At 46.3% G+C, this 26,229-nt stretch overlaps 1 protein-coding gene across 8 annotated transcripts in view; it reads left to right on the forward strand.

The window, feature by feature from the left end:
* Window positions 1–23,285, forward strand: part of esrrb (estrogen-related receptor beta) — a 45,420-nt gene extending 22,135 nt beyond the window's left edge. For 7 of the 8 annotated variants that reach the window (XM_041953668.1, XM_041953665.1, XM_041953667.1 and 4 more), the window contains 5 exons: window positions 1,253–1,378; window positions 7,270–7,380; window positions 7,893–8,054; window positions 16,690–16,959; window positions 19,994–23,285. In XM_041953668.1, coding sequence (XP_041809602.1) covers window positions 1,253–1,378; window positions 7,270–7,380; window positions 7,893–8,054; window positions 16,690–16,959; window positions 19,994–20,238 — 914 coding nt within the window. In that variant the 3' untranslated portion in view covers window positions 20,239–23,285. The remainder of the gene's footprint in view (window positions 1–1,252; window positions 1,379–7,269; window positions 7,381–7,892; window positions 8,055–16,689; window positions 16,960–19,993) is intronic. The other variant, XM_041953661.1, reaches the window with a different exon arrangement.
* Window positions 23,286–26,229: the final 2,944 nt, after the last annotated feature.

Genomic DNA, 26,229 nt, shown 5'->3' on the forward strand with positions numbered 1-26,229 from the left:
CTGTACAGAAATGTGGAGTGAGGGTCAGAGCTGTGGAGCAGCCACAGGATGCTGGGATGCAATCCTAATGCGTCTGTGTGGATTTCTTTCTGCCAGTAAAAAATGCTTCATCTGTTAAAGGGATTCTTGTACAGTATGTGTGTATTAAGTCCTTTCAACAGGAAGCATATGTGCTGACATATTGTTCACTTGCATGTATTTTAGTGGATGGGGGAAAGATACTGAGGTAATTCTAGTGATTAAATTCGATTTTACTACTCAACAATTTCTTTCACTGTACCGACAAAGGCATAAACCCCAGGTTAAAAGAAAAGTTGAGAAAAAATAGCAATGTCAAAATCTTTCAAGCTGAAAGCTTCAAAACGAGGATGATTCAAATTCCCAGGCCCAAGTGACCATTATATTGAAACCCTTTATTGAAAAGCCCTGAATACAGTAAAATGTAGGGAATCAGACAGAAGCGGAGGAACTGCCTCACATATCCTGCCCTTTCTTTTGCTAATGCTAGAGTAGAGCGCAACCGGCTCTTTTATTGTGTAGCAATGAAACTCTTTTTCATTGCTCCGTCCTGGAATCAGATGCTGCGGTTGAATAATGCATAAGGCCTCTTGCCTGTGCACTATGTAAATAGTCAACAATGGCAACAGTGGTAACAACAGGTTTGGGTCTGCAGGAGTATTATGTAAAGTGGTCAGGGGCAGCATGTCTGGCTCTCTAGCCTGCTATTGAGGCAGTGGCAGGCCCCTCTGAGCGCAGGGGGACGCGGCCCTCGCCCGGGGCCCGGAGGGGACACGTGCAGAATTAATGAGGCCAATTTAGTGTTGGACCAGGGTGGCGTCTACTGATGGGTCCTCAAGGACTACTGTAGCTTTACCTCCACCCCCCCCCAACACCCACCCTTTACCTCTTAACCCAGCTTCTCCTCCTGCCGTGGCCCTCGGTGCTGGAAGGTTCTGTACTCGCTGGGGAACACCTGAACTGCCTGCACACCACAGAAATGGAATCATGTGATTAACAAGTGCCCATGCCTAGATGGCAAAATATGATTTATGATAGACCGTCTGATAGCACAGAGAGCACACAGCACATCAGTGGCAGCACCCAGTTCACCTTTAGGTTCACTTTAGTCCCTGCTGAAATCTTCACACCTCATATTTTACCCAATATATGAAGTTTTAAATTGCAATGTATTTGACTATAATCAATTATGATTTTGTGTTTGACAACCCGGTCTTATTCTTCTTCTCCTCAGGTAACATAGAATACAGCTGTCCTGCCACAAATGAGTGTGAGATCACAAAACGGAGACGCAAATCATGTCAGGCTTGTCGCTTCATGAAATGCCTCAAAGTGGGGATGCTCAAAGAAGGTAAGAAGAGTAAGAACATTTTTTATTATTCTTGCACCCACACATACACATTCTGCACGTGTTTTGGTTCACAGCTTTCAAATAACATTCATGCAAATAAAGAAGGCACCATTGATCTGACAAGGGGGCTGTCAGTGGGATATAATAGCATCACACGGTAGCTCTCCTGAGTTGTTTTGTTAAGTCCCAGACTGCCTCAGCAATGAGTCCCACGGTATTTTTCATCTATCAGCCCAGAGTGAGAGATGCATACAGTACAAGTGGTTGGCCTAGACAACAGTTCCCAATGCCCCCCCCCCCCCCTTTCCGAGCTACACAGCAGTAAATAATGTGCAGTTGAGCTGGGGACAGAAATATGCTGAATAGGTTGATCCTGCCGTCTGAGTAATAGAAATGTAGCTGTATTCTGCCTGGAAAGGCTCGGGCCGGGTCCCTGAGCACACACTCGGCACAGTCTCAGCTCTCCCAGGCATATTGATCCACTAAATGTTTTCCGAACATCTCAGCTCTCTTCCTGTGGATGGTTTTTTAGAGTCATGCCAGCAGGGAATTCAGTGACAATTAAACATGCTTCCGATGGATTTGTCTGGCCGGGTTTCTCCCCCCCCACATCGCCACTGACTGAGTCCCCAGAGACCCAGAGGCTTGGCTGCTCTTCCGGGGAGACACCTATCCCTTCTCCCTTACCCAGTGCATTAGTGGATGCGTTGTCACCTGTCTCTCTCTTACTCACTTGCTGGATGCTCCAAAAAGGCCAGATGAAATGAATAATGAAAGATATGTGGCTTGGGGGGTGAAGTGGCGGTGTTATATTTATTCAAGCCTCCTCTGGGAGTAGCTCAGAGACTCTCTGAGGAGACGTGTTTTCCTCAAGTGCTGATGAGTGTGGGTCAGGTAGCACTTGTGTTGCGCAAAGTCCCTTCTGGTTATACAGTGGTATAAATACTCCGCTAGATAGGAGCCCTGATAAATGAAATTCTGTAAAAACTTCCACTTTTAAGTTCTCTGTCAAACTCTGTGCTGTATAAATATATATCCCACCATTATTCCTCCCATTATTCATTGGAGAGTGGGATTTATGGATCCATACTGTATATATCCAGTCGCCACCTGAAGCCAGAGTCACAGCCTGTATGGATCCCCACACAGTAACAGAATCCCCTGGACTGCCTGCAGCCAGATAAAGCCTCAGTGCCAGAAAGACAGAGTAATCGCATTACTATCTGATGAAAAATTTATGCCAATATATCATCTTGGAGAATAAGAGACTACAAAAATATGTAGCCGTGGCTATAAATGAATGACCAGTGTCAGGTCAGGGTAGAAAGAGTGTAAAACTCAAATATGCAGACTTCGGCTAAGCCTGAGGTTCTAATGCACACTTCTGTGTATTCAGCACAATCCCAGAATGAGAACCACCCTCCTCTTTTCATCACCAGGCTGCAACTATTGTCCTGAATAACTGATATCTGTCACAATAAAAATTATTAAGCACCTTCATCCTGATGAACAGAAAGACACGAGGTGCATTTTAAAGTGTCACCAAATGGAAAGAGGGGCACATGGTCTGCGTCCACTGTAAGCTCTATGAAGCCGTCGGCTCAACGCCACGCTCAGGCCCGGGGTGTGGAGATGGCCACCGCTCATGTGACTGAGGTTGCCACTTACTTTCATTACTGCAGAAAGGTCACATTGTGTCTCAATGGAAAATCACCTAATTATAACTTTACAGCTCCTACGAAGTACAGTGCTGCCCCCCAATGAAACAGAAGATTAAATCCATCACTGCGTCTGATAGAATAACACTGTTGGACATCTTCTGAGGAAATTAAGCTTGGATACAGTATTTGTACTCTCAATAGTGAAATTCATAGCACAAAAGCTACAATCAGACCCTTCATATCTCAAAGTGTGGTAAGAGGCATAAGGAAAATGGCCTTTGAAGATCAGCAGTGTGATTACAGGAAACCTGCCTAAACCCCGTGTTGAGTCGCTGTACTTTCCCTTGACTGTATAAAGGAGGAAGTGATCAATAGAAGAATCAAATGTCAGGGGCAACAGGTTTTTCCTCTGATCAATGGAAACGGATCAGAGCTTAGAGCAGGAGAGAAGACAAGATACTATTGAGAGATTACATTGACATCATTCAGTGGCAGTTGCTCTCTGCACAGACTTCCTCTCCCCCTCGCTCGCCAACACGCAGATTCCTTCTCCACGTGCCCGCCAGTGTGGAAAAAAGCTTGATTTCTGCGAAGCTTCATACGTGTATTCATCTGCACATCGAAACGATAGCTTTTGTCTTTTTCCACCGTCCTCGCTGTGCAACAGTGCCGTGTGTAAAGGTAGAAAGTGACCTGTCTTGCTGTGAGAGGACAGTGTGACGGTCACGAGCGTTCGCCGCGCAAAGGAGCGACGTGTGCCCGTGCTGATATACAATACTCCTCTCATTGTTCAGCAGACCGGCATGCAAAGAACAACCACATCCCACAATAGCCCCGCCATAGTCACATACAGAACATACGGACAAACCACACGCCACTCACATGTAACGTCCCTGAAATCCTAGACATGTAAATGTCCACGTGTGCTGCAGGCCGATTGTACCAGTGAGTCAAACACAGTCTGCTCCTGAGATGCAGTAATGGCAGGCGTGATAAAGAAGCTTTAGCTGAGGCAAACCTCACTTAAAGTTTTTTTTACTGTTATTTAGAGCGATCTAAAGTGGAGTTTAAGTATCATCTATTCTTTTCGATTAGCCGTGCGAGTAGGAATGTCAGCTCACGAGGGACATTGTAGCTAACCTGAAAGCGGACTATGTGACGAGGCGGTCAGCTCCTGGGGTCAGCAGACGGGGAGGGGGGCAATGCGTGACAATTTTTCCGCTACCCTCGCTCATCACCACTCGCGATTAAAAATGCTGCAACACACTTACAAGTATGCAAAGCTGGCAACAGGGCTGCTTTGAAATAGTGCTGACGGCAGTTTAGCAGGGCGGCTTCCTTGAAAGGCAAGGTTCACCATGCCTTGCCATGTGGCCTTCTGATTTTCCCAGCTAAAATAGGGTCCGCCTAAGCCCCCCTTGGCATTGCCAACCATCCCAGACATCCTGACACTTTCCCCAGGGAGAGACACCCAGAACAGGTGAGAGACTCAAAATAAGGGCCCCTACCACGGCCGGCTACACAAAGTGAGTGAAGACAGGCCCTTTTGTAGGAGTGTGCTCTGAAGGGGATTATTATTGTTTTTGGAGAGAAAGAAGAGCCCTAGGTCAGCTGGCCCCAGCCCCCACCCCGAGGCCTGCGCTAATCCGTGCACAAATGCCAGCCGCCTTGGCCAAAAGCCCTCTCCCCCTGCACCCCGCTTTGAAGAGATGATACCCGAGCTCACCCGCTGCTACCCTCGCCGCACTGTGTAGTGGGCCATAAAACAGCGAGATGACTTTGGATGAGGTGGTACTCAGCTCTCTTCACACGGTTATAACACACCTACTGTTTACTTTGGAGGGCGCACAACAGACCGATCAGAGTCAGACCACTTAAAGCTTCGGGTGCCACCAAAGGGACATATGAACCTCACAAAGGCCCCTATAAAGTCTTGGCCATAGCGCCCGACAGCATGAGCGAATGAATCCGTCTAGCTGCTCTTAATCACTCTCCCTTCCTCTCTGCCTGTATCTGGCCCTGTTGGACAGTAAAATGAGACAGGTTAGTGCCAAGCTTTAATTCCTGTCAGCATCTGTTAATTATGGCCAGGACTGTTCTAATTAAAAGAGGCACCCATCTACCTTCATCGCCGGCTTTACGCTGGCTGACACAGCCGCATGACTCAACCGGCAGAGAGGATCATGGAGAGCGGAAACGCAGCCACCTGGCAGCCGGCGAGCTCATCGGGAGAGCCGGAAGAAACCGTAGAAAGGGGTGACGTCACGTTTGACAATGAGAGGAATTTTCCACCCCTACAGTAGCAACTGTACCATCTCAGCTGAAGTGGAAGAAAGTTTGAAGCACTTCATCCCGAGCAGCAAGTGGAGTGTTTGAAGACTATTCTCAAGACACCTTCACAGAAAAAAAAAATCTTTATATGTTGCACATAAAAATGAAATTGTTATGGTGTGTGTGTGTGTGTGTGTGTGTGTGTGTGTGTGTGTGTGTGTGTGTGTAAAGTACAGGTAGTTGCCATCGGATGATTCCCTGGTGCTTGCTGGGAAGGATGAGGCTCTGTTGGGAATTGGGGGTAATTAGGTTAGTGGGTTGTCAGTGTCAGGAAATTGAAAGACAATCCTAATCAGATTTGTGTTTCTAGGGAATCAAATCATTTATATAAGTAGAAGAAATCTCTATTCTGCCGTTACATGATGATACAGTTTGCTGGACCCCTCCTCCATACAGTTTGAGGGAGAGGGGCTTCGGCCATGCGAGATAAGTGGTGAAAATCAAGAAGATGCTTTGCATAAATCCACTGTTGGATTCCTCTTTGTTAAATGAAGGCCTCTATCTTACATCATCTGATTTTGTCCCCCTCCTCGCCGCTCACGGAGCGACCTCCAATCACCATGCATGGGACACATCCAAACTCATCCCCTCCAAGAGCACTCGCTGATGGGCAAATTGTATTAGGCTCATTTGCAGTGGCCACACAATGCCCAGGTTTGACACCGTCCTCCCTGTTATAAAGTGATGAAATCATCAAGGAAGTGCTCTGGCTGCGGGTGTTGTTCGCTCAGAGGACGCGGCCGGCTGACAAATTAACTCCTCCTCCACCGCAAGCATTTCCCTGAGCCTTTTCTCATCCGCCCTCTAGTATTAAACATGTTTGGGGGGGGGGGGTACATTATGCATACAAGGTAAATTGAAGGGATTCTCCCTCTTGACAGGATTAAGATATCAGAAATATTTAGGCTGTACGTTAGCAGTGACACGCTAGGCCAAATATGGGGATGCAGGATATAAATGTTTGCATACAATTGCATTAAATAACCAAGTACCTGCCCGGTGGTATCAAATAAATAGAACAGCGTCGATGAAATATTTTAACTATGTTCAAAATTAATAGAATAGAAAAGACATCCAAATGGAAACATTCTTATCAAATAATGAGATAATAAATAACTTATGTTATGATGAGGCCGGCTTGACATTTACAGTATCAGTGTGCAACCTGGCCCCCTCGCTGTGGCTGGGGGTGATAAGGCCTCAGTGCTACTCCCCTGAAAGAGGGGTGAAATAAGGGTCTTTTATGGGAAAGCAATACCTATCTGCAGTATGACAGCGGATGTTTTGTACAGTGTGTGTGGGACTATGTCTTTGCTTGTAGGCCGGTTAAGTGTCTTTTTCTGGATGCCGAAGAGCACACACCTGAGCCACACACACACACATACACACAGGCAAAGAGGCATGAAGCTGGCAGCTAATTAGTATGCAGTCTGCCTCACCCCAAAAGCTAAATAATTAGAGGGCCAGTCTGTGAGATCATTGACCCTGCGTTAAATATTCATATGTTTAGACCTGCTCTGGGCTCAGCTGTGTCACAGTAGACCAGCCAGGCATGGACCACATATGGGAAGGCAGCCGTGCCTCTGACACATCCACACACACACGCGCGCACAGGAGCGCATGCTCACACACACACACACACACAAACACACACACTTCTACCACTCTGCTGATAGAAACCAGCACTGCCTTTACACATCACCTAACGTGTTAGTACGTAATCTCTGATCGTGGTGCCACATTTTTGTTCGATCCTCTAATAGATGGAGGAGTTCTTTTGTGTATCTGTACAACTGTTTTGTTTTTTTTTTGACCTAGTTGATTCTCATGTGTTTGATATCCCTTGAAATCTAGTTTGGAAAAAAACACACTCTTCATCTCATGTCCCTCCTGTCGTTTGTAACCCAGGGGTGCGTCTGGACCGCGTGCGAGGGGGCAGACAGAAGTACAAGCGGAGGTTGGACTCAGAAAACAACCCGTACCTGGGCTTGACGCTCCCCCCTCCCACCAAAAAGCCTCGTGAGTACTGCTCCGTCACTACCCCATTGTCTCCCTCCGCTGCCGCCCTTCCGCTGCCGGGCCAGCGAGCAGGTAAAATTTGTAAAGCTGTCTCTCCCATATTTGGACAGTTGAGAGTTCATTGGTCAGAAATATAGGTCAGGTGTTGTTCCGGTCAGAGCTGAAATGTGATAAGTCCGTGAGCAGATGACCGATATTAAACAACGACAGAGCGCTGGAGGACGCTCACAGTTTCACACATAATTTCGTTCCACTCGCATGCGTCCTGTAGGCATGAGAGCTTTCAGCGCCGTCATCTCACTCATACAAATTCCAGCTCCATCCATTAGTTTGCATAATGAGAAAGAGAAAGAAACAAGCGAGACCACCAGTCTGCCGTGTGTTACACTTTCACCGGTGTCCAATGTTTATCAGCGCGGTGCATCTCTGTGCCTCGCTGAGCTTTGCAGTGATATGACCTTTGACCTCTCTTTTGCTTTGACACCCCCCCTCCCTTCCTCCTCTATCCTCAGTCACAAAGATAGTGTCTCACCTGTTGGTGGCGGAGCCAGAGAAGATCTATGCCATGCCTGACCCCACCATGCCTGAGAGCGACATCAAGGCTCTGACCACGCTGTGCGACCTGGCTGACCGCGAGCTGGTGGTCATCATCGGCTGGGCCAAGCACATCCCAGGTATGGAACAAATTATTTCTGCTCCTTTTCGCCTTTTTTTTTTTTTTAGCCTGTCTGCTCTATTTTAAAACCAGATTTATTCTCCTCTGTCTCTCGTCTCACACACGCTCTGTCCGAATAAACATGCGCATGCACAAACATAGATAATTAATGACAGCAGCTCATGCAGCCTCCGGGTGCGTGGAGGCTGGGCATAGCTGTGCAAGATACAAATCAATAGAGTGCATCAAAAACCCCTGCACTGAATGGAGAGGGGGACGCAGACCCGGTGCCAATGCATGTTGTAATCACCAGGGAGATTTAGAACAAAGTTGGGGCCCTGCCTAATCAAACAAGACGTCAAATCACACACAGACACACACGTATATGCACACACGAACACACATAAGCACACATACATTGAATTATTGATGGGCATAATCGTGTTTCTTCCTTGCCCCATAGGCGTTCTGATAGACGAGGTGTTAGGTTATAAGAGGCTGTTGAATTAAGGGTACGGCACCTCACGTCAGCAGAGATTTTGCTTCCTTCAAGAGTTTTCCTCTGATTTTGACGGAGAACACATTGTTTAGCCGCTGTTTTTTTTTTGCAACCGAAGCAGATTCTCCTTGATCTTGAGCTTGACCCCCATAACTCTATAACATTACAGTGCTATAGGCACGGAGGGGTGGGACACTAAATGAATGTGTCCCTCAGCGGCACCTCCATAACCCCTTCTTCTCATCAGCGTGACTCGGACAGGCACGGAGCTGTCAGCATGCAGGAAATGGTGCGACAGCGCTGACGCACGCACACACACAAAGGGTCTGCCTCTCACACACACATACAAGTGTGTGCATGCTTTGTGTCATATCAGTTAATTCAGAAGATGAATTTCATTCCTAATTCATGGGCTAAAAAGGTTCATTTATTTTCAGTGAAGTGAAGTGGACTCCACCTGACCTCAGGCTGGTGCATTTTGTACTGAAAAGGTATTAGAGTACTTCTCAGAAGGAGGGGTATTAATCAGGTACAGATCTGATAGTAAGGAGATTAGAGATGGATATGCTCTCAGTCCCTGGCCTCAGCCCCGGCCCCTTACGCGTCTAAACTGTTTGGATCACTCCCCACGGGCCCTGCATGGTCAGCACACTGAGAGTTTAACAAGGAGCTTAGTCAGGACTGGATCACAACTGACCCGATAACACACTCTCATCGTTGTGACCCAAAAATTACACCGCCGTTGCAGGCGTGCACAAAAACGACGACATTCCTGTGCTGGCTGCAGGCATGGAGGCATCACTCACTAAGACACACATACCTACAGATACAGTAGAAAGAGTGTCTGTCATCTCTTATCTTTTACTGTGGAAAACATACAGAGTATTTCACAGGTCGTCTGAGGCCGCTGAGTAACCTGAAGCAGGTGATGTTAATACAGCAATCCACACCTGGATTTGTGATCTTTCTCCATAAATCATACTCTGAGCAAATAAACTGAGCAAAGACATTTCTTATACGCTAATTGTGAAAGGTTTTAACTTGAACCCCAGAGTGCATCATCATTTTAATGTGTGTACACTCCAGCACGGATTTTGTGAGTCATAGTGTTGAAGCCCTGTTAATCAGATTATACTAACACGTATTGTACAGTGGATAGATTCGTAATGTTAATGGGATTTGCCCCTCAGATTGCGGCAGAGGACTTGTCATTCCAAATGCGTCGATAATGATCATTTAACCCAAAACCCGAGGCAGTAAGCCTGAGAGTCTGTTCCAGCTGAGAGCGAGTACCTGGAAGTGAACGGATGCGCTAAACTAAGTGCTGCACCTGGGCGATGGTAGACTTTAAGTGGATTATTCTGATCTGCTTCTGTATGAATGCTCACAATCACACTTGTGCCTGTGTTTTATGTTTGGTCAATTTTTTTAACTTGTTTTTGAAAATCGCTCATTTTCTTTTTAGATTAAAAGGACAGTCAGACAGGATAAAGACTTCCGCTTCGGCTGAGTGCTTGGTCTGTGTCCGTCCCTTTGGTGGTGTCTGTATTAGGACAGTGGTTGTCCTCTGGCCATGAAATGGCTGCATAATTGAGTTGTACATGGCTGAACCTGATCAGAGACGGTTCACTGGTTGAGCGAGACTCCGTGCGCTAACGCTCCACGCAACAACGGTACCCCAGGGCAGCCTACCATGCTCGGTTCCTACAATATTTCTCCCTCCATCCGCTCCGGGACAAGAAAGGAACAGGGGGGAAAAACTGCTGATTGCATTCTGATAGATTTTTGCAGCCTTAGGCAATGGAATTAAAAAGATTAACAGTTCATTATGAAGTAGACCACATTGATTAGGCCATTGACAGATGGGCCAATAACTAAAGTCCAAATGTAACAATTTAAATGTCACGAAAATTGGCACTTACCTTCTCCCAATTGAATTTTAATTTCCCCTATTCTCAGCTAACATTTGAAAACGCGTTTCAAAAGTGGCATAATGTGGAATCGAGTGGCCCTATTGAGTTTTAATTGGAGGGCGATTGGAGGATATCAAAGCTCCATCATTAGTGTAGATGGTGTCTTTGCCTTACAGGGTCCAATGTCAACTTTGTCATCCCGGCTCTGTTTAGCATACCATGAAAGGTCAGTTTGCATACGTGAAGTACTTTTCATTTTTTACAGTGTTTTTCTTCAACTTTAGATGAAATAAGAACACAATTAATGAGTCAGATCAGGTGCGCTGTTACCTCAGTTTAATGGGGTAGATATTGAAGGCTGGTGTCACATATCCAAAGCCTTTTCACAAGTTTGCAGCCTTGCCCTCATTCTGAATCTCGCTTTGATTAATTGATAATAACTGTGGAGCTTTTGGACGCGAGTGTCACCGCTCCAAATAGCACCATGAAGCAGAGTCTAACACGGCTGTTGCCTGAGGGGGGTAGGGTCATTAGGAGCAGTGTTAGGGGGATGCTGACAGATGGCTTGTTGCTCCTAAGGTGCTAACAACCTTTGACACACATAGCAGCCCACTGTCCACCCCTCTGGCCCCCTTCCATCCCGTAAAAAGCTGCGTTTCACTCTGTCTGAGAGGTTTAGGGAGGAAGTAAGCGTACTGACAGCTTCAGTACACTAGAACCTGTTTACCACCTTAACATTCCTGCCTTCTTCAGGAGCGATGGGATGCCAGCGTGACCCCCCGCTGCCTCATGCCACCCCACATCCTTTCCCACCCGCGGTGGGAATGCCATGTGTTCATATGTAAAAAGAGCCACGCATGCTGCTTATACTAGAGCTGCTGGTTGTTTGGCGTTTGTCAGCTCCCGTCCCGGCTTCCCAGGCCCGAGTGTTTTCAGCTGGGAATTCTCGTAAGGCTAAAGGGCCAAGCAAACATTGACTCTCTGCTGCTGCTGCTTTGCTCCGACGCAATAAAACATATTTTTGCTCTGGCATCTCACCCCTAGAATGTAAAACATTCTAACGGCATCCAGAGCTTGTTTTTATGTCTTAAATTCATTTAAGAAATAAACACCCCCCCCCCCCCACACATGTGTTGTTGCTTTTCCAGCATTGGATTCAGACCAGATTAATCTGATTAAATCGTCTTGTTTGCATTGTTCTGTTCATTACGGGCGTTTTGGGAATATTCATCATCTCGGCTTTATTGCAGCTCATCAGATCCGCATTTGACAGACAACTGCCTGGCGTGTTAGTTGTTAGCATGGAGGCAGCGATGTTAAAAAGAGATCGCGCCTCTTGTATGTTGTCGTGTTTGTGTCAGCTCAACCCTCCACCATAATCACCCACCCACCCATCAGCCCACCCTCCTCCAGCCCCCTGCGGGCTCCTGTTTTCTCTTTGCCATTAAATTGTGAAATCTACTTACTGTGTTGCCAGCCTGATCCCACTCAAGCTGCGTAATCTCCTTGTAATAGAGTGTGAATACTGCCCGGCAATAAATCAGCACCTCATCAGTGCACTTTATTAAATATAGACACCAACAGACAGCTCTTAGTATATTCAATTTACCCTCTGACGTAGGCTTCAACACAGGAGATAAAGATAGATTGAGCAATCAGGTGGATGCTGAGGCCTGAACCCAGGCAGGAGAGCGGGAGGAAGGCGGAAAAGCTGCAGGGAGATTGAGATGGGGGCGTATTGGAGGCAGACAGGCAGTCAGGAGTGTGCAGGGCCAGGAAGGGACATCTGCCAGGCAGGGTGGGGGAGGGCTTTGTTTAGCTACTGTGACACACGAGCAGGTACATGCACAATTACGCATGTCCACTGTTCACAATACCACCAAGTTGAAAATCCTGCGACCGAAACAATCATAAGCATCATATTTTGCATAAAATGTTCTGCAGGAAATTTTATATGCTGATGTGCCTTTAAGTGATCGTCAGCGGAGCGCCATCCCTCATTAGGCAATGTTGCTTGACAGCAGCGGAGATAAATTACGTGTAATTACGGCAATGATTAAAGCCTGATTCATCCTGCTCTTTGAGGCTGTACAGATATATGTAACGTCAGTATTGGGCAGTGAGGCCCTTGGGACGGCTAAAGACTCCTCCACTGAGGTCAGGAGGTCATTAGGTGCAGATTAAAACAAGGGGATTACTGTATTTAACGTTCTTCACCCTCATAGCGTTCACAGGCTACTGGTCAAATCACCCATTCCCCAGCTACTTACCTTGGGATAATGGGCTGGTTATCACGTTGAAAGAAGGCAGATAGCCGACTCTCCTGAAAGTGAGCGCTGGAGCTGAAAAAAAAAACAAGATTAATTTTCAGTCAGCAACGCCGATTCAATTTAGTTTGTATCGACATGATTTTGTCCAATGTGAAAACAGCCTTTGTGTCATCACATCAGCGTCGGCGGGGAAAGCTCGGAGCAAACTGAGCTGTTTGTGTTGTACATGTCGCTGGACTTCAGGGCAGATTATTAATGTCAAGCACAGCAATTTATTACCAAGCTGCTATTGATTGGGTCCTCCTGACGCTGTCATGTAAATTCAACAAGAATCATGGGTGGCAGCTGCACGCACACACACGCACACACACACACACACACACACACACACACCATCATGTAGCTGCTTAAAATTGCCCTTCATTCCTGTTGTGGTTACACATCTTACTCTGTAGCGTGTCACTCTGCCAGATCAGAGGAATCTATACAAATCTGAGGTGCATAAATTTTCCTCTTGTCCTCTTTTTTTTTAAACTCACATCTAAAATAAAAAGCTTTGATATAGAATAAGCTTATGGCAGCATGATCATTCATTTGAGGTTCGGAGAAAAAAAAAAAAAAAGACGTGCTGAACCCCTGGGGTCCTGTTAGGGGCAGTTTTACTCCAACTGGAGCCCGGAGAGCACTTGACTTGGCTGAGGTGAGATTGCCGCTGGGCAGGAGTCTTCAGGGCCTGCTTGTCCTTCTGATAGCTGGCCATGATAGATCAGCCCCCGTCCAGCCAGAATTACTCTCTTTCCTCTTTCTATCTCCCTCTTCCTTTTTCCCCTCATGCTCCGCTCCCTGCTGCTGCTCTCTTTCTCTCTTCCTTATCTTTCTCCTCTCTGGCCCATATCTTCTCCTCTCTTTTATCCTCCATTTCTCTCCCTCTCTCTTGCCATTTTTTCCCCGTCCCTCTCCCTCCCTCTGTCTGCTCTGTTGTCTGATTGAGGGTGAGTTACGAGGGGGCTGCAGCTGGAGGGGGCCACCGTGCCTCGTAATTACATCTCTTTTTATTACCCGCGCTAATGGCCCTCGGGGAGAGGGAAACAATAATAAATTAATAGAATATGAACTCCAGCTCAACAGAAATCTCCAGCATTTCATTTTGGACCGTCCTGTGCTCTGGCAGATGAAACGGCGCTCTGATTAATCTCTGCGAGGGGTTTGAAGCAGCCGTCTGTGGGTTTGGGCTGCCCCCTCCTGCCCGCAGCACAGGGCTTTTGGGGAGATAAAGGGAGAGAGATGGTTTTGGCTGCTGTTGTTGGTCTTTAGTGGTCTTGTTTTCACCCTTTGAGCTATGAGGGCTGATGAAGTTAGTGGTCACCGGTCTGCCCTGTAGTGTCGTTTCATTGTAACCTACATTTGCTTTTCTTCCTTTGTCTGCATTTGAACTGATTTTAAATTGATTATTTACATGTTTGTGATTTTGAAAGCGAAAATCCCTGTGAGGCATATGTTCGCTCTATGAGCAGGGCCCTTAAGTCAAAGTGAACAAAGAAAAACTCTGCATTGTTATTATCTGTGCATTCCTGCCACAAACACTTTCAGGCAGAAATGTGCCGGTGCACTCGGCAGTGGAGTGGAAAAGGCCCTTCAAGCGCGCAGACAGGCCTCTCTGATTTTGGTCAATATTGTGTCATGTTTGGTCAAACCCCGCCAAGGCAGTGGGCTGGAAATGAAGATGTAAATATTGATATTTCATTAGAGGAAATCACCCACTCCGACGGCACTTAACCGGGCCACCTTCAGAGTGCGGCGGCCGGAGCGCAGTGTGACCTGCGGAGTCGGGAAGTCACTTCATTACTCGATTAAATTGAGTGGAAAAAGGCGAGGCAACGACACGAGATCCCATTTGGAGCGATAATTTAGGCCCTGAAGAGAGGGGATGGAGCAGGGGAAAAACACCACCTCTCCATCTCACAACACTGGATTAAATTCAAGGACTTTTAGCGTCAAAGGTAATTGTAGGCTGCTGAGCTGCATGTGTGCATATGGCTGAGAGGTGTCTGCCGTATCAGAACAACTCTAAAGCCTCTCCAACAAGCCCTGAACAAGGCCTTCACACGGGCTGTCACATTGGGAGCAGCGCTTTAGTTCCGCTTCAGTCCTCCTTGGCATTAAAAGGCTAGACAAAGCCTCGCCTGTGATTGTGATGCCAACCTGATGTGGCAATCAAGACCGCGTCCACGCTTGCATGACAATTTCCCTCCGGCCAGTCCACATCCTGTCCGACTTAATGGCCACGTATGCAGACAAGGAAATAACACAACAAAAGATTTGAAGATGCAGTCTGGATATGTGTAATGGCAGAGGCCTTTACAAAATATGGCTTATTGCCTCCGCTGATAATAGTCAAGTGTTTTGAGTGCTTTCGGCGGTTTGCTTTGTTGGGTCTAATTTGGGCTCTTCAGACCTCTGACCGGTCCAGCCGGGCGCCAGCACCTTTCTGTTAGCACTCTATTCTACTGACTATTGATTCCCCTTCAAAATGTGAAGGCCCTCACATTCTGATCACAATCTGTTAATTAATGTATCCTGCAGCTCTTCCCCTGCAGTGGTCATCACCACGATAAGGGAAATTGAACACTCAGGTACTACTCTCCCTGGCTCTTCTTCTCTCCCTGCCCGTCTCGCTCTCTCTCTCCGTCCTGTTTCTTTTTCACTTTCTCTCACGCCTCCTCATCATGACTCTTGTTCTTCTCACATGTGTGTGTGTGAGTGTGTGTGTGCGTTCACGGCGTCCTGGCAGGAGGAGATAAACATCAGGCTGGTGGCTGCACCCCAGTGAGATCATTTATATTTAAGAGAAAACGTGGGGCATAGGTGCGGCGAGCGCCCTGGTCAATACTGTAATCTATCGCCTCTTAATCACGCGGTGGCAGCTGGCGTGGCAGCAGCAAACTTGTAAAAGCAATCATATTAATCAGGGGCGGAGCTGAAGAGCCTAATATGCTGTCAGAATGGGCTGCCTGCAGGCATGCTGTGCAGGAGGAGGCAGGTGGGAGGTGGAGGGGAAAGAATCGGGGGGGTTCACGCAGTTTATTGACAGCTGAAGGGTAGCACGAAGGGAAAAAGGATGAGATGGCTATCTGCTCCTCGGTCTCTCCTCTCTTTTTGCCTTCGCCCTCTTTAATTTGTTTGAGCTTCTCACAGCTCATCTTTTGGGGATCTAGCAGTTTGTTTTATTTAATGTTCTATTCTGAGCACATGTAGAGGTGCTGAAGGGGAAATGACAGCGGCGTGATGCGCCCGAGCTCATCAGCTCATCCAGCCGCTGTTGGAGAATGAGGCCCTGGGTTTAAGCAGGTCTTCAGGCTGGGCTTTGAACCATGTGACCCATGTGCTTTGTGTGTGTGTGTGCATGCGTAGAGGTGTCGCAGAGTGTGTCTGTTTGTTTTCCCGGTTGACACATGTTTTTGTGTCTCTGCATGTTGCTATGTGTGTGTGTCCCCTTGTCACCTCCTCCCGCTACACAGTGCATGTCATGTCCTCCACCCCTCCAATGAGAATGTGTCTCAGCGCTAATCCCCCGCACACCAATAGAAGTGTGACAGGATACAAGGGGTAACCACATGGCTTTGTGTGTCCCGGACCTTTGCACCGATTTACTGTCCTCACTTACAGTAAAGCCCACTCAAGTGCTCTGACACCGGCTTCAAAGAGCACCTTCCACTGTGCATTTAAAATTAAACACCACCCGCTAACATGTGCCTCGGCATGTACTCCAGGCTACCGGAGCTTGACAAGTCACGATCGGTTTACTGATCAACTCAAAACACTGTCTGTTCTTGTACTTCTAAATACTTTCTTGTACTTCTTTAATGAAAGAAGACTTCTGGCTGAATCAAGAAGAGGCAAAGATGCGTAAACATGTTTCCACTGTGATGCAGTCCTCCTGTCCTCATATATTCCCCCCCTCTGTACTTTCAGGCTTCTCCTCTCTCTCTCTGGGAGACCAGATGAGCTTACTGCAGAGCGCCTGGATGGAGATCCTCATCCTCAGCATTGTGTTCCGCTCGCTGCCGTACGAGGACGAGCTGGTGTACGCCGAGGACTACATCATGGACGAGGAGCACTCGCGGCTGACGGGCCTGCTCGACCTCTACGTCTCCATCCTGCAGCTGGTGCGCAAATGCAAGAAGCTCAAAGTGGAGAAGGAGGAGTTTGTCACCCTCAAGGCCATCGCGCTCGCCAACTCAGGTGAGGCGTCACAAATAACATGCAGGTGTTAGGATCCTTAATTGAAGCAAATTTTATGTGCATTTTAATGCACGTTAACGGACGAAGCGTTAGAAAAAATAGAGAATAGCCTCAATAAAAAGGTGAAATTATTTATTTAATTGTCATTTAAAGTATTTTAAATATCATAGTGTTTCATAATAATAACAGAACATTCGTGTTAAAAATATCTAACATTGCTAAAAGACTCCTGATTAACCATGTATGTAAAGAATTTCTTTTAACAATAATTATAATCATATTTAAATTATATAGAGGAACACAGCAGTCATGTGGAATACGTATTGTAATTTTTCTGTTGAGCCTTCATTTGATATTACTCTTACTATTATTATTATTATTATTATTCCCCTTTCAGTTTTTCTAATTAATTATTATAAAAAGTATTATTGCATTTGGAGAAATATGACAAAAAATATTTTTTTTATACAATAAATGCAGACCACAAATAAACTTTTGAATAATGATAAAGGAGGCCTTTAACTTTTTTTTTTAATCTACTAATAACCTATAAATAAGCACACAGTATATGAAAAAGTCTGCAGCAGACTCCACATGGAAATGTTAGTGACAGTCTTCCTGTGTATTACTGACTCTCTCCCGACTGGCCCTCTGAGTAATGCACACTCGACGGTATAATATCCAGAAACTGTAAGGTATTGCCTAACACAGTTTCAGAAATGACATTTCTTAGTTTTCCAGGAGTTTTTCAGTGTAACCTTTAGTTTGGAGCGTGAGATGGAGAGATGGAGAGAAGATAAGGGCAGAGCACGGCGAAGAGGGAGGAGGAGTGAGCTTTTTTAATTGAACACCTTCCATGTTGTGGTATTTCTCCAGCGCTCCCTCTCCCCTCTCTTTCTCTATCTCCATAACAGTAGCTGCAGGGCACAGCAGCCACGGGAGATAAATTTAGCATTTCATTAGGAGCACAGGGCCTGTCAATAAAATGTGTTAAGTCGAATGGAATGAGTATCAGGGAGTGATAGGCCTCGTTTGTTCCAATGCCGAGACGGCACGCTGCTATTGACAGGCTCCTTTTGAGGAGGCAGGACCTGTCCCGCTCTGATCAATGCACGCCTGGGTCACTGGGCCGCTTTTCCCTTGTTTTGTCCGGGGGTAAAAAATGAAAATGCTGATGGTGGGCTTTGGCTTTCAGCGGAGCTTTGGGAGGGAGGTGGAGTATGGGAGAGAGGAGAGATGGGGGTCGCGGAGAGGAGGAGGAGGAGGGTGTCCGGAATGTTAGAACAAGGTCTCTGGGAGATCACTCTCCCGGGAGCCCCTCCGTCTGACAGCTGTGAAAATTCATAGCGATTGATTTTGTAATTAGCAGTTTATCAATCGGATCGACGTGGGCTCACTGATGGATTGCGAGGAAATTGTTTCTTCAAAGTTGTTTTTTTAAGTCGGCCCCTCCTCCAAGGACTACAGGCCGTAAGCCGTGTGCTCTCCTGCCCTCTTTTCCTGCCCATCTGTTCCTCTGATGTCTCTCTTTTTATTCCCCCCCCCCCCCCCCCCCCAAAAACATTCAATTTGATTCACACCGTGTTTACTGCCAAGACGTGCGCGTGTTTGAGTGTGAAAAACAGAACCAAATATTGGTTTGATTTGGAAAGACGCAGCTTGTTAGGTTGTGAATCCAGCCTCTGTGAAGAGAACAGGAGATAATTATGTCACACCACATCCTCATCTGAGATTTTCCTTCTCTTTTTTTGCCTTTTGTTCTTCCACCCTCCCCCCTCACCTCCCTCCCTCCCTCCCACATTCACTTTACAAAACGACCTACTTCATTTTACCACTGTGGATTTGAAAACCGCCAGGGTGAGAAATGTCTCAAGGTCTTGGGAATACAGTTGTTCCAGTCAATGAATTTGGGGCGAAGTCTGAAATCTGTTTTGCCTTTTATTGTCCCGTGTGGTAAAATATGCACCGCCAAGGTGAGACGAGTCAGGCAGCCAATGATGCGCCGCCTCCGGAGGGCCAGACACCGGTTAACCAGTGAGAGAAAGCGCGACCCCGAGCTGTCCCTGCGAGAGACTGAGAGATAGAGACGGAGGCAGAAAGAGGCGAGAATGAGAGGGGAGTGCTGTAGCATGATGTACAGTAGGATCAGTAAAAAACGGTGGCAGTGTAGCGAAACATTATAGGAGCGAAGAACCAGAGAGAAGCCAGACTGAAACTGTAGACTGATCTAAAACGGGCCAGGAGGGGGGAGAGATTTGGGCTCATTGAAGCTGAGACAGTCATAGATTTTCTTGTTCACAGTGCAGCATAGAAGCAAGCCTTTTCTGAATATAGACAAATAGCACAAAACATGTGCAGGGAAATTTCCTGCTTTGATAACTGGCTTTGTTGTTGCATCTAGCAGCAAAATGAAGCCAGCAGAAATTGTTTTCCCTCCAATCTGCTGGTCAGAACCCTCTTTGAGGGAGTCGGAAGGAAATTAATTGAAAGGAAGTATTGTATTCATCTCAGGCTCGTTTATGGTGTCCAATCCTCTAATGGAGCCCCCTCTTTTTTTTTTCCTTTGTTTTGTTGTTCGAAAGCAATCTGTCCTTTGGAAGTGTGAGGTGTTTAATGTGTACTCGCTCAGCAGAGATTGCGTGCTATTCATGCCATTGTTACCAGAGGATAACATTGATTTTCAGTCTGGTTGGTCAAGGGCCGTGCAAATGTCCCAGTCCACCAAAGAATAAATAAATAAATAAATAAAATAAAGCAGATGTTGTTTTTTTCTGTTTTATGATCTATTCTTTATCTTGTCAGGGGTTGAGTTATACTGATAATGCGCTACCTTACCTTACTGCTTCTGACAGAGCAGTAAAGATCAATCATGAGATTTAATTTAGTTTTCGAGAACTCCATTTCCCATCACCCCTGTTATATTACCAGTGTCTCAAAGTGCAAACTACATTTCGTATGAGTTACTTTTTTTGTTCTTTTCGAATTTGAAAATCCACCACTCTTCACGCTCCTTTCTCTGCTCTCCTCCCGTCAGACTCCATGCACATAGAGGACATGGAGGCGGTCCAGAAGCTTCAGGACGCTCTCCATGAGGCCCTGCAGGACTACGAGAGCAGCCAGCACCAGGAGGACCCGCGGCGGGCGGGCAAGCTGCTCATGACCCTGCCCCTGCTGCGGCAGACGGCCACCAAGGCCGTGCAGCACTTTTACAGCATCAAGGTGCAGGGAAAGGTGCCCATGCACAAACTCTTCCTGGAGATGCTGGAGGCCAAGGTCTGATCAGAGGGCGGCTGATTGGCCACGGCAACGGCGGGGGGCTGCATTAGCGAAACAGAAATTGACTTGAGCCAAGGCTGAGGGTACTCGGGAGAAGGAGACCCCCCCACTGACTGTGCTCGGCAGGAGAGAGACTGACCGCTCTCGCTCCTCCTCCTCCTGGAACCCCTGGACACCACATAAAAAAGAACAAATGCAAAACTTGGTTATTAGTATAAATATAAAAATGATGCAGATTAATTTAAAATATATAAGAAATACTATGTACAGTAATAATTTTTTTGGTTTTTGTTAATTGTCAGTGGTCATGCTGTATATGATGAAGGACCCTTCTGCCCCTCAGCATCTTCAGAATAAGTACTTGCCAGATCTTGTTAACAAGATAAAGAGGTTTCTTTTTTCATAAAAGTAAAAGTTCCTTCAATTTGTTCTGAAGACAGCAGAGGTGTCAACATCCATAAACAGACACTTGTCTCACAGTTGTGTTTTTGCCTGGACTTGACCAGGACATGTATATATTTATTATTGGAAGACTGAGTGTACAGTTCAAAGTCTGGTGACCTCGGTGGCCATTTTCTCTTGTTCTCCTCCTGGAAAAAAAAAAGAACTAAAATTGTTACCTAAATGTGAACTCTTATCAGTTTAAATGTACTTGGATATACCTCTCCAGAGCAGTAAGCCGTGTGATCTTTGTGGATCTGTCTCAGACTGGAAGACTTGCTGGTCCCGTGTTTAACCAAACTAGCATAGGCAGGTACAATTAGTCAGTTGTCTTATTCTGTAGTAACTCAGCAATAAAGGGAGCTGTCGGGAAGAACGGGCTTAACCTCCTATCTGTCATGTGCTTTTCAATGCTGCTGTTGCTAGAAGACCATGCCTGTGCATCTCAGTCCCGCCAACTGGACACACCACTGCACACACACAACTGTTGCACACTAATGTTCCTCCTCTCCCGTGGTGGTTTGTGTCGGTGCTGCTCATGCAACCCATTGAACCCCAAATTTGGTCGTTGTTTAAGCCCATGGAAATTGCCTCTTGGCATGCAAATAGATGACCTGATTCGGGCTAGGTGAAAGATGATCAGCGGGTTTGGTGCGGCAGTATCAAAGGATTTATGCGGAGTGGCAGAAGTCCAGGAGATTCCATGTTCAAACAATCAGAGGCCCATATGTCAACCACTCTATTTTGGGCCCCTTTAAGCCTGTGGCAGAGTCATCCCACACACAGGGAGCAAGGTGCCCAGCATCTGCTCTCGCCATTTTAGACACCTCCCGTCTTTTAATAGCCGTGTCTGCATTTATAGAGCTTCAACCAAACGGAGGTAAATGGCAGGTGCAGAGCGGGAGTGGTGGCACTTCACACTGGGTTTATTTTTAACCCGGCAGGAGGTTGTTGTCTGCGCGGCCCTCCCTCCAGGAGTACAGTAGACACGTGGAACACTTCTTCTTGACCTCATGTTGACACAGCGGCCAGTGCAGAGTAACACCCTTCCCACTGGCCGGGAGGCAGGCAGGCATCTGCGAGGAGAGCTCGGGATGCCCAGGCATGCACATGTGAATAGCTATGCAAGAAACAAAGTGTCAGCATGCTCCAAAGGGTAACAGCAACCCAACGGTGTGTCAGTACAAGGTGTGATCTCTGGTGGGAGAAAGAGATCTCCCGCTCCCTTCTCCCTGTGTTTAGCTACATGTCCATTACGCTGGGTGTGAGTGATACTATAGTCCAGTCCAAGCAGAGCCGTGCCGCTCGTCTCCATGTGAGAGAGAACATGTTGGAGGTGAATGCTTATACTACTGAAGGATTTTATGTGATGTGATAAATTGTGGCGCTGTCACAACAATATGATACTGTGATCAAAGGAATCCCTGACATTGCAGTAGGGTAGAGTTGCCGCCATGCTTGCGATATCAATGGCTAGCACTGATCCAGCAGCCGGCATGCCTTTTTTACAGCAGCCTCAATGGCCGCATAATGAAGGATGCCGACCCACTCCAGCGCCCGGTCATCCCAACTCGAACTAGCCGCTGTCCAGTTAACAAGCTCCACTGTAGAGGGTGACATTATAACTTGAGTTATTTTACTGTTGTGCAATACAACAGGGACCAATTCTGACTGAAACCATGCTAAAAGCATGCTTTTACTTAGACTTGGGAGAATTTGTATGCTATTAGGTGACATATTCTAAACCCCTCTAATCAGAATCATGTATCCTGTATATCAGAAGAACTATATTTGATTTGCTCCACTGATAAAAGACTTTTGTGCTTGTTTCAATAAAAGTGCAGTATAAATGAAAACTTTTGCAGAAAATCTTTACAACTAGAATTTTGTAGTGGCCCAAGATGATCAGCCATAAGAGTCAGAATAATGGGAGTCCTCTCATCTCCCTTTTTTTCTTTTTACCTTGCAATACGGCACTGTGTTAAGTAAAAGAGAACATGTCTTACATTACAAGCTGTGTCTAAGTGTGTAAATATATTAGCGTCAATACAGTAGGTTGCCGAAATACCATTGAAAATAAAGTATGCAGCGCCCTGCTGACTACTACCTCATTATCATATTGTCAATATTTCTCTGATTCACCACTTTCTGCTCTTTATCGTCCTCACATGTCTGTGACATACCTGAGCCATCCATGTTTTTATCAAAAACTGTTTCTCCCTCAGTGCTCCTGCCAAAATATTTGTAATTGTAGTTATTGATCTTCTCTTCCCATCCATTCTTCATAGATCTGTTTGTAAAGGTAAAGCATGCTTCACGTTGACCACGTGATTTGGCCATCGGTGGGCGTGACCCCCATTTTGGTTACGAAGCGGGTATGTGTTTTTATGAACATCAGTGTGTCAGAATTGGTCCCTCGATGATAAATTGCAGACAGGGGCAGGTAACTGATTTCCTGCTTCTGTGTTATGAGTATTTATGGTGTGAAATATATCATTTGGCAATGGTGTACATTGATATCTCTGATCGTTAAATCACCAATATCTGTGTAACTTTTACGTTTTGATTTTCAAAAAGGTAAAGGATCAATGAATTAAATACTCCCTGAACTCTGTGATTCTTTTGTGGTCTGAGTAAAAACTTGTTGTAAAGCAAACCTCCAACAGTTTCATACATCACCAGCGCAACCAGCACAAGCTACAGTGTTTAAGACAACACAAGTCCATGCTAGCGGCTCTGTGAGGCTGCTAACGTCAGCATGCTAACACGGTGACAATGCTGATGCTGATGTGGAGCATGTTTACCATGTTCACCATATTAATTTAGCGTGTCAGCATGCTAACATTTGCTAATTAGCACAAAACACAAAGTAGAGCTGAGGCTGATGGGAATTGCATTAGCTTTGCAGGCATGTGGCCATAAAACATAGTATCGATCAAATTAAATCATCAGAGGTGCAAGAGGAACATTGAGGAATCACCAAAGAGATCACAATTTATTCTGTGGGGGACAAGAATATGTGTACCAAAGTGTCAACCTCTTAGTGGCGGTAAAGGAAAAGTGAAGAGATCACCAAAGTCATACGTATATATCATCTGGGGACAATGAATTTGAATGATTTGCAAAATTTTGCACCAATCCACCCAGTAAATGTTGAGATATTTCACAGGATAAGTCAAATCTTTTACCTGGTGGTGACGTTAGAGGAAAAGTTAGACAAAATCATTAGGATTCATCCTCTGGGAACCATTAATGACCCATTCAGTAGTTGTTGAGATATTTTAGTCTGAACCGCCAGATGTTGCCACATAGAACCACACTTATAGCACGGTCAAAAACTAACTTGTAAAATCTATTGAAAGGCAGCGCAAGAAAAAACTGCTGTACTAGACACATTTGCTCTTTACTCTGTTTACATAGCCATTCACCCACCCTGCCCTCCGCTCAGTGTATTTACCCATTCTTCTATGGTCAGTCACACTGAGCTCAGCAAAGGGACCGAACAAAAAGCAGATCCCTGCAGACCACAGCTGGGTGGCGGCAAGCGAGGCAAGCCAGTGAGAGATTCACGCAGGCCACCCGACCACCCAGCCATCTACCACAGCCACTGCAGGGCCAGGAGCTGTTGAAAATGGATCCGTCACAGGAAACAGGCAGACAGACACGCTAACGCTGATGGAGGTGGGGGAAGTGAGGGGCTGTAGCTCCATTATATCAGGAAGCTGATATTCCAGGGAGTTAAAGTATTCCCTTCTCTATATAATTATAAGAGCCAATTTCCCTTTTTGAAATAATGTCTTGCTAACCAATTAATTGTAATAATCCTCTTCGTGGCAACAATGGCATCGCAAGACAAGATGACTTGAGGATGAAGGGAAAGAAAAAGGAGACCTAACAAATAAAATGTAGAGCACGGTCGCCAAGCGCCGTATTTTTAAAAGCAACGTGCTCCTCATCTCTCATGCAAATCACCCAGTTGGACCAGATATTGCCATCAATAAGTTTCCCACAGATACAGTAGCAAGGCAATCATTTACGCGCATTGACAGGTCAAAACACCTTTCATTAGAGTTACGAGGCATCTCATCAAGATGCGGCCACGCTCGCAGCTGTATGACTGCTGTGTATTGCTTAAGTGTGTTTCATTATTCCCAAAGCAGCGTTGATGATGGCGAGGGAAAGGATTACACGTCAGGGTGAGTGATTGGGTTTGAACAGAGCTGCTGCATACACTTTGTATCAACCCAGGGCTCAAATTACACTTAGGTTGAAAACGGAGCACGCAAATGCCCAGGAGAGCTTGTGGCACAGAAATGAAGAGTGGGCCACCATCTCTGTCTCTCTCTCTCTCTCTCTCTCTTTCGCTGTTTTCCCTTACACACACACACACACACACACACACACACACTTTTCATCTCTTTCCTTTGTCAAATTTTCTTCTCGACCCGCCGCCCTCCCTCCTCCTCCCCCTACCCCGCGCTCTCCTCCTTGTTTTTGAGGCACAACTGTCCTTTATGGCCATTCTTATTGTTCCACTGATTCTGTTATGTGTATTTATTGCTCCATTTGTGAAATTGGAGGCACCGGCCGACAAGCCTATTACTATTCAATAACAGGAGCTGGGCATTTTCACAACCGTGGGCTATCAATGTCCCAGACAGAAACGCTACGTCACGTCAATTTCAAACAACAGACAGATTGCTATATTGTTGTTATGTATTATATTGGAGAAGAAATCTCACCCGCCTCCACAGAGGAAACTGTGAGTGCCAGCAGTCAGCCACATGTCTGATCTTCAACAAAAGGACAATGCGATCGGCTCAAGAGTAGATCTATATCTGAATAGATCCTGGTTACTGCTGTCCTGTACCTGTCCCACTAGCAGTATCTGAGCCCTGCATCCCCACACCTCTGACCCTGCCCAAGACTCTCTATGGCTGATCAATAGGCTGTCAAAGTGCCTAGCAGGCACACAGGCCGGGCCATCTGAGATTTCGCCCTCTCATTGTCCATCTTCACTGTTTTAAGTGCATTTATCAGGTTACACGCCCGCTCTCCTCGCCACTTAATGCATGGCTGAGCTGCTGTCCTAAAAAACCTAATGGCCATCAGCGGACCTTTGTCCCAGTTTGTCAAATGTCTCTGGTTACATTTTTCAACAAACCATTATGCAATCACACAGTGAAAGGTGAGACGCTGGGCAAAAGCACAGTTTAAATACCCATTTTCTGATCTAATACCAGTCTGCTGCAGGTGTCAGACAAAGTCTTGCAGCATGTTTCTGGGCCAAACTGTGGTTCTGCTCCGTCAGAAGCCGCTGCATGAGCAACCTTCACTATTCCAGCTGATAAGCACTGCAGAAATTAAGCAAACCCACAAAATCCCCAGAGAACAAGTCCCAAAGGATACAGAGGGAGGCGCACCACCAGGGCGCCGCCACACAGGATGCCTGTTAGGATGAGACCACACTGACCCGCCAGCGCTGCAGAGAAAATAGTGCTTTTAGCTAAAAATCAGTGCACTTGCATTCCCTAATGCTCGAACATTGTCGGA

Source organism: Chelmon rostratus, chromosome 15 (genome assembly GCF_017976325.1).
Source record: "Chelmon rostratus isolate fCheRos1 chromosome 15, fCheRos1.pri, whole genome shotgun sequence".
Taxonomy (NCBI): Eukaryota; Metazoa; Chordata; class Actinopteri; order Chaetodontiformes; family Chaetodontidae; genus Chelmon; species Chelmon rostratus.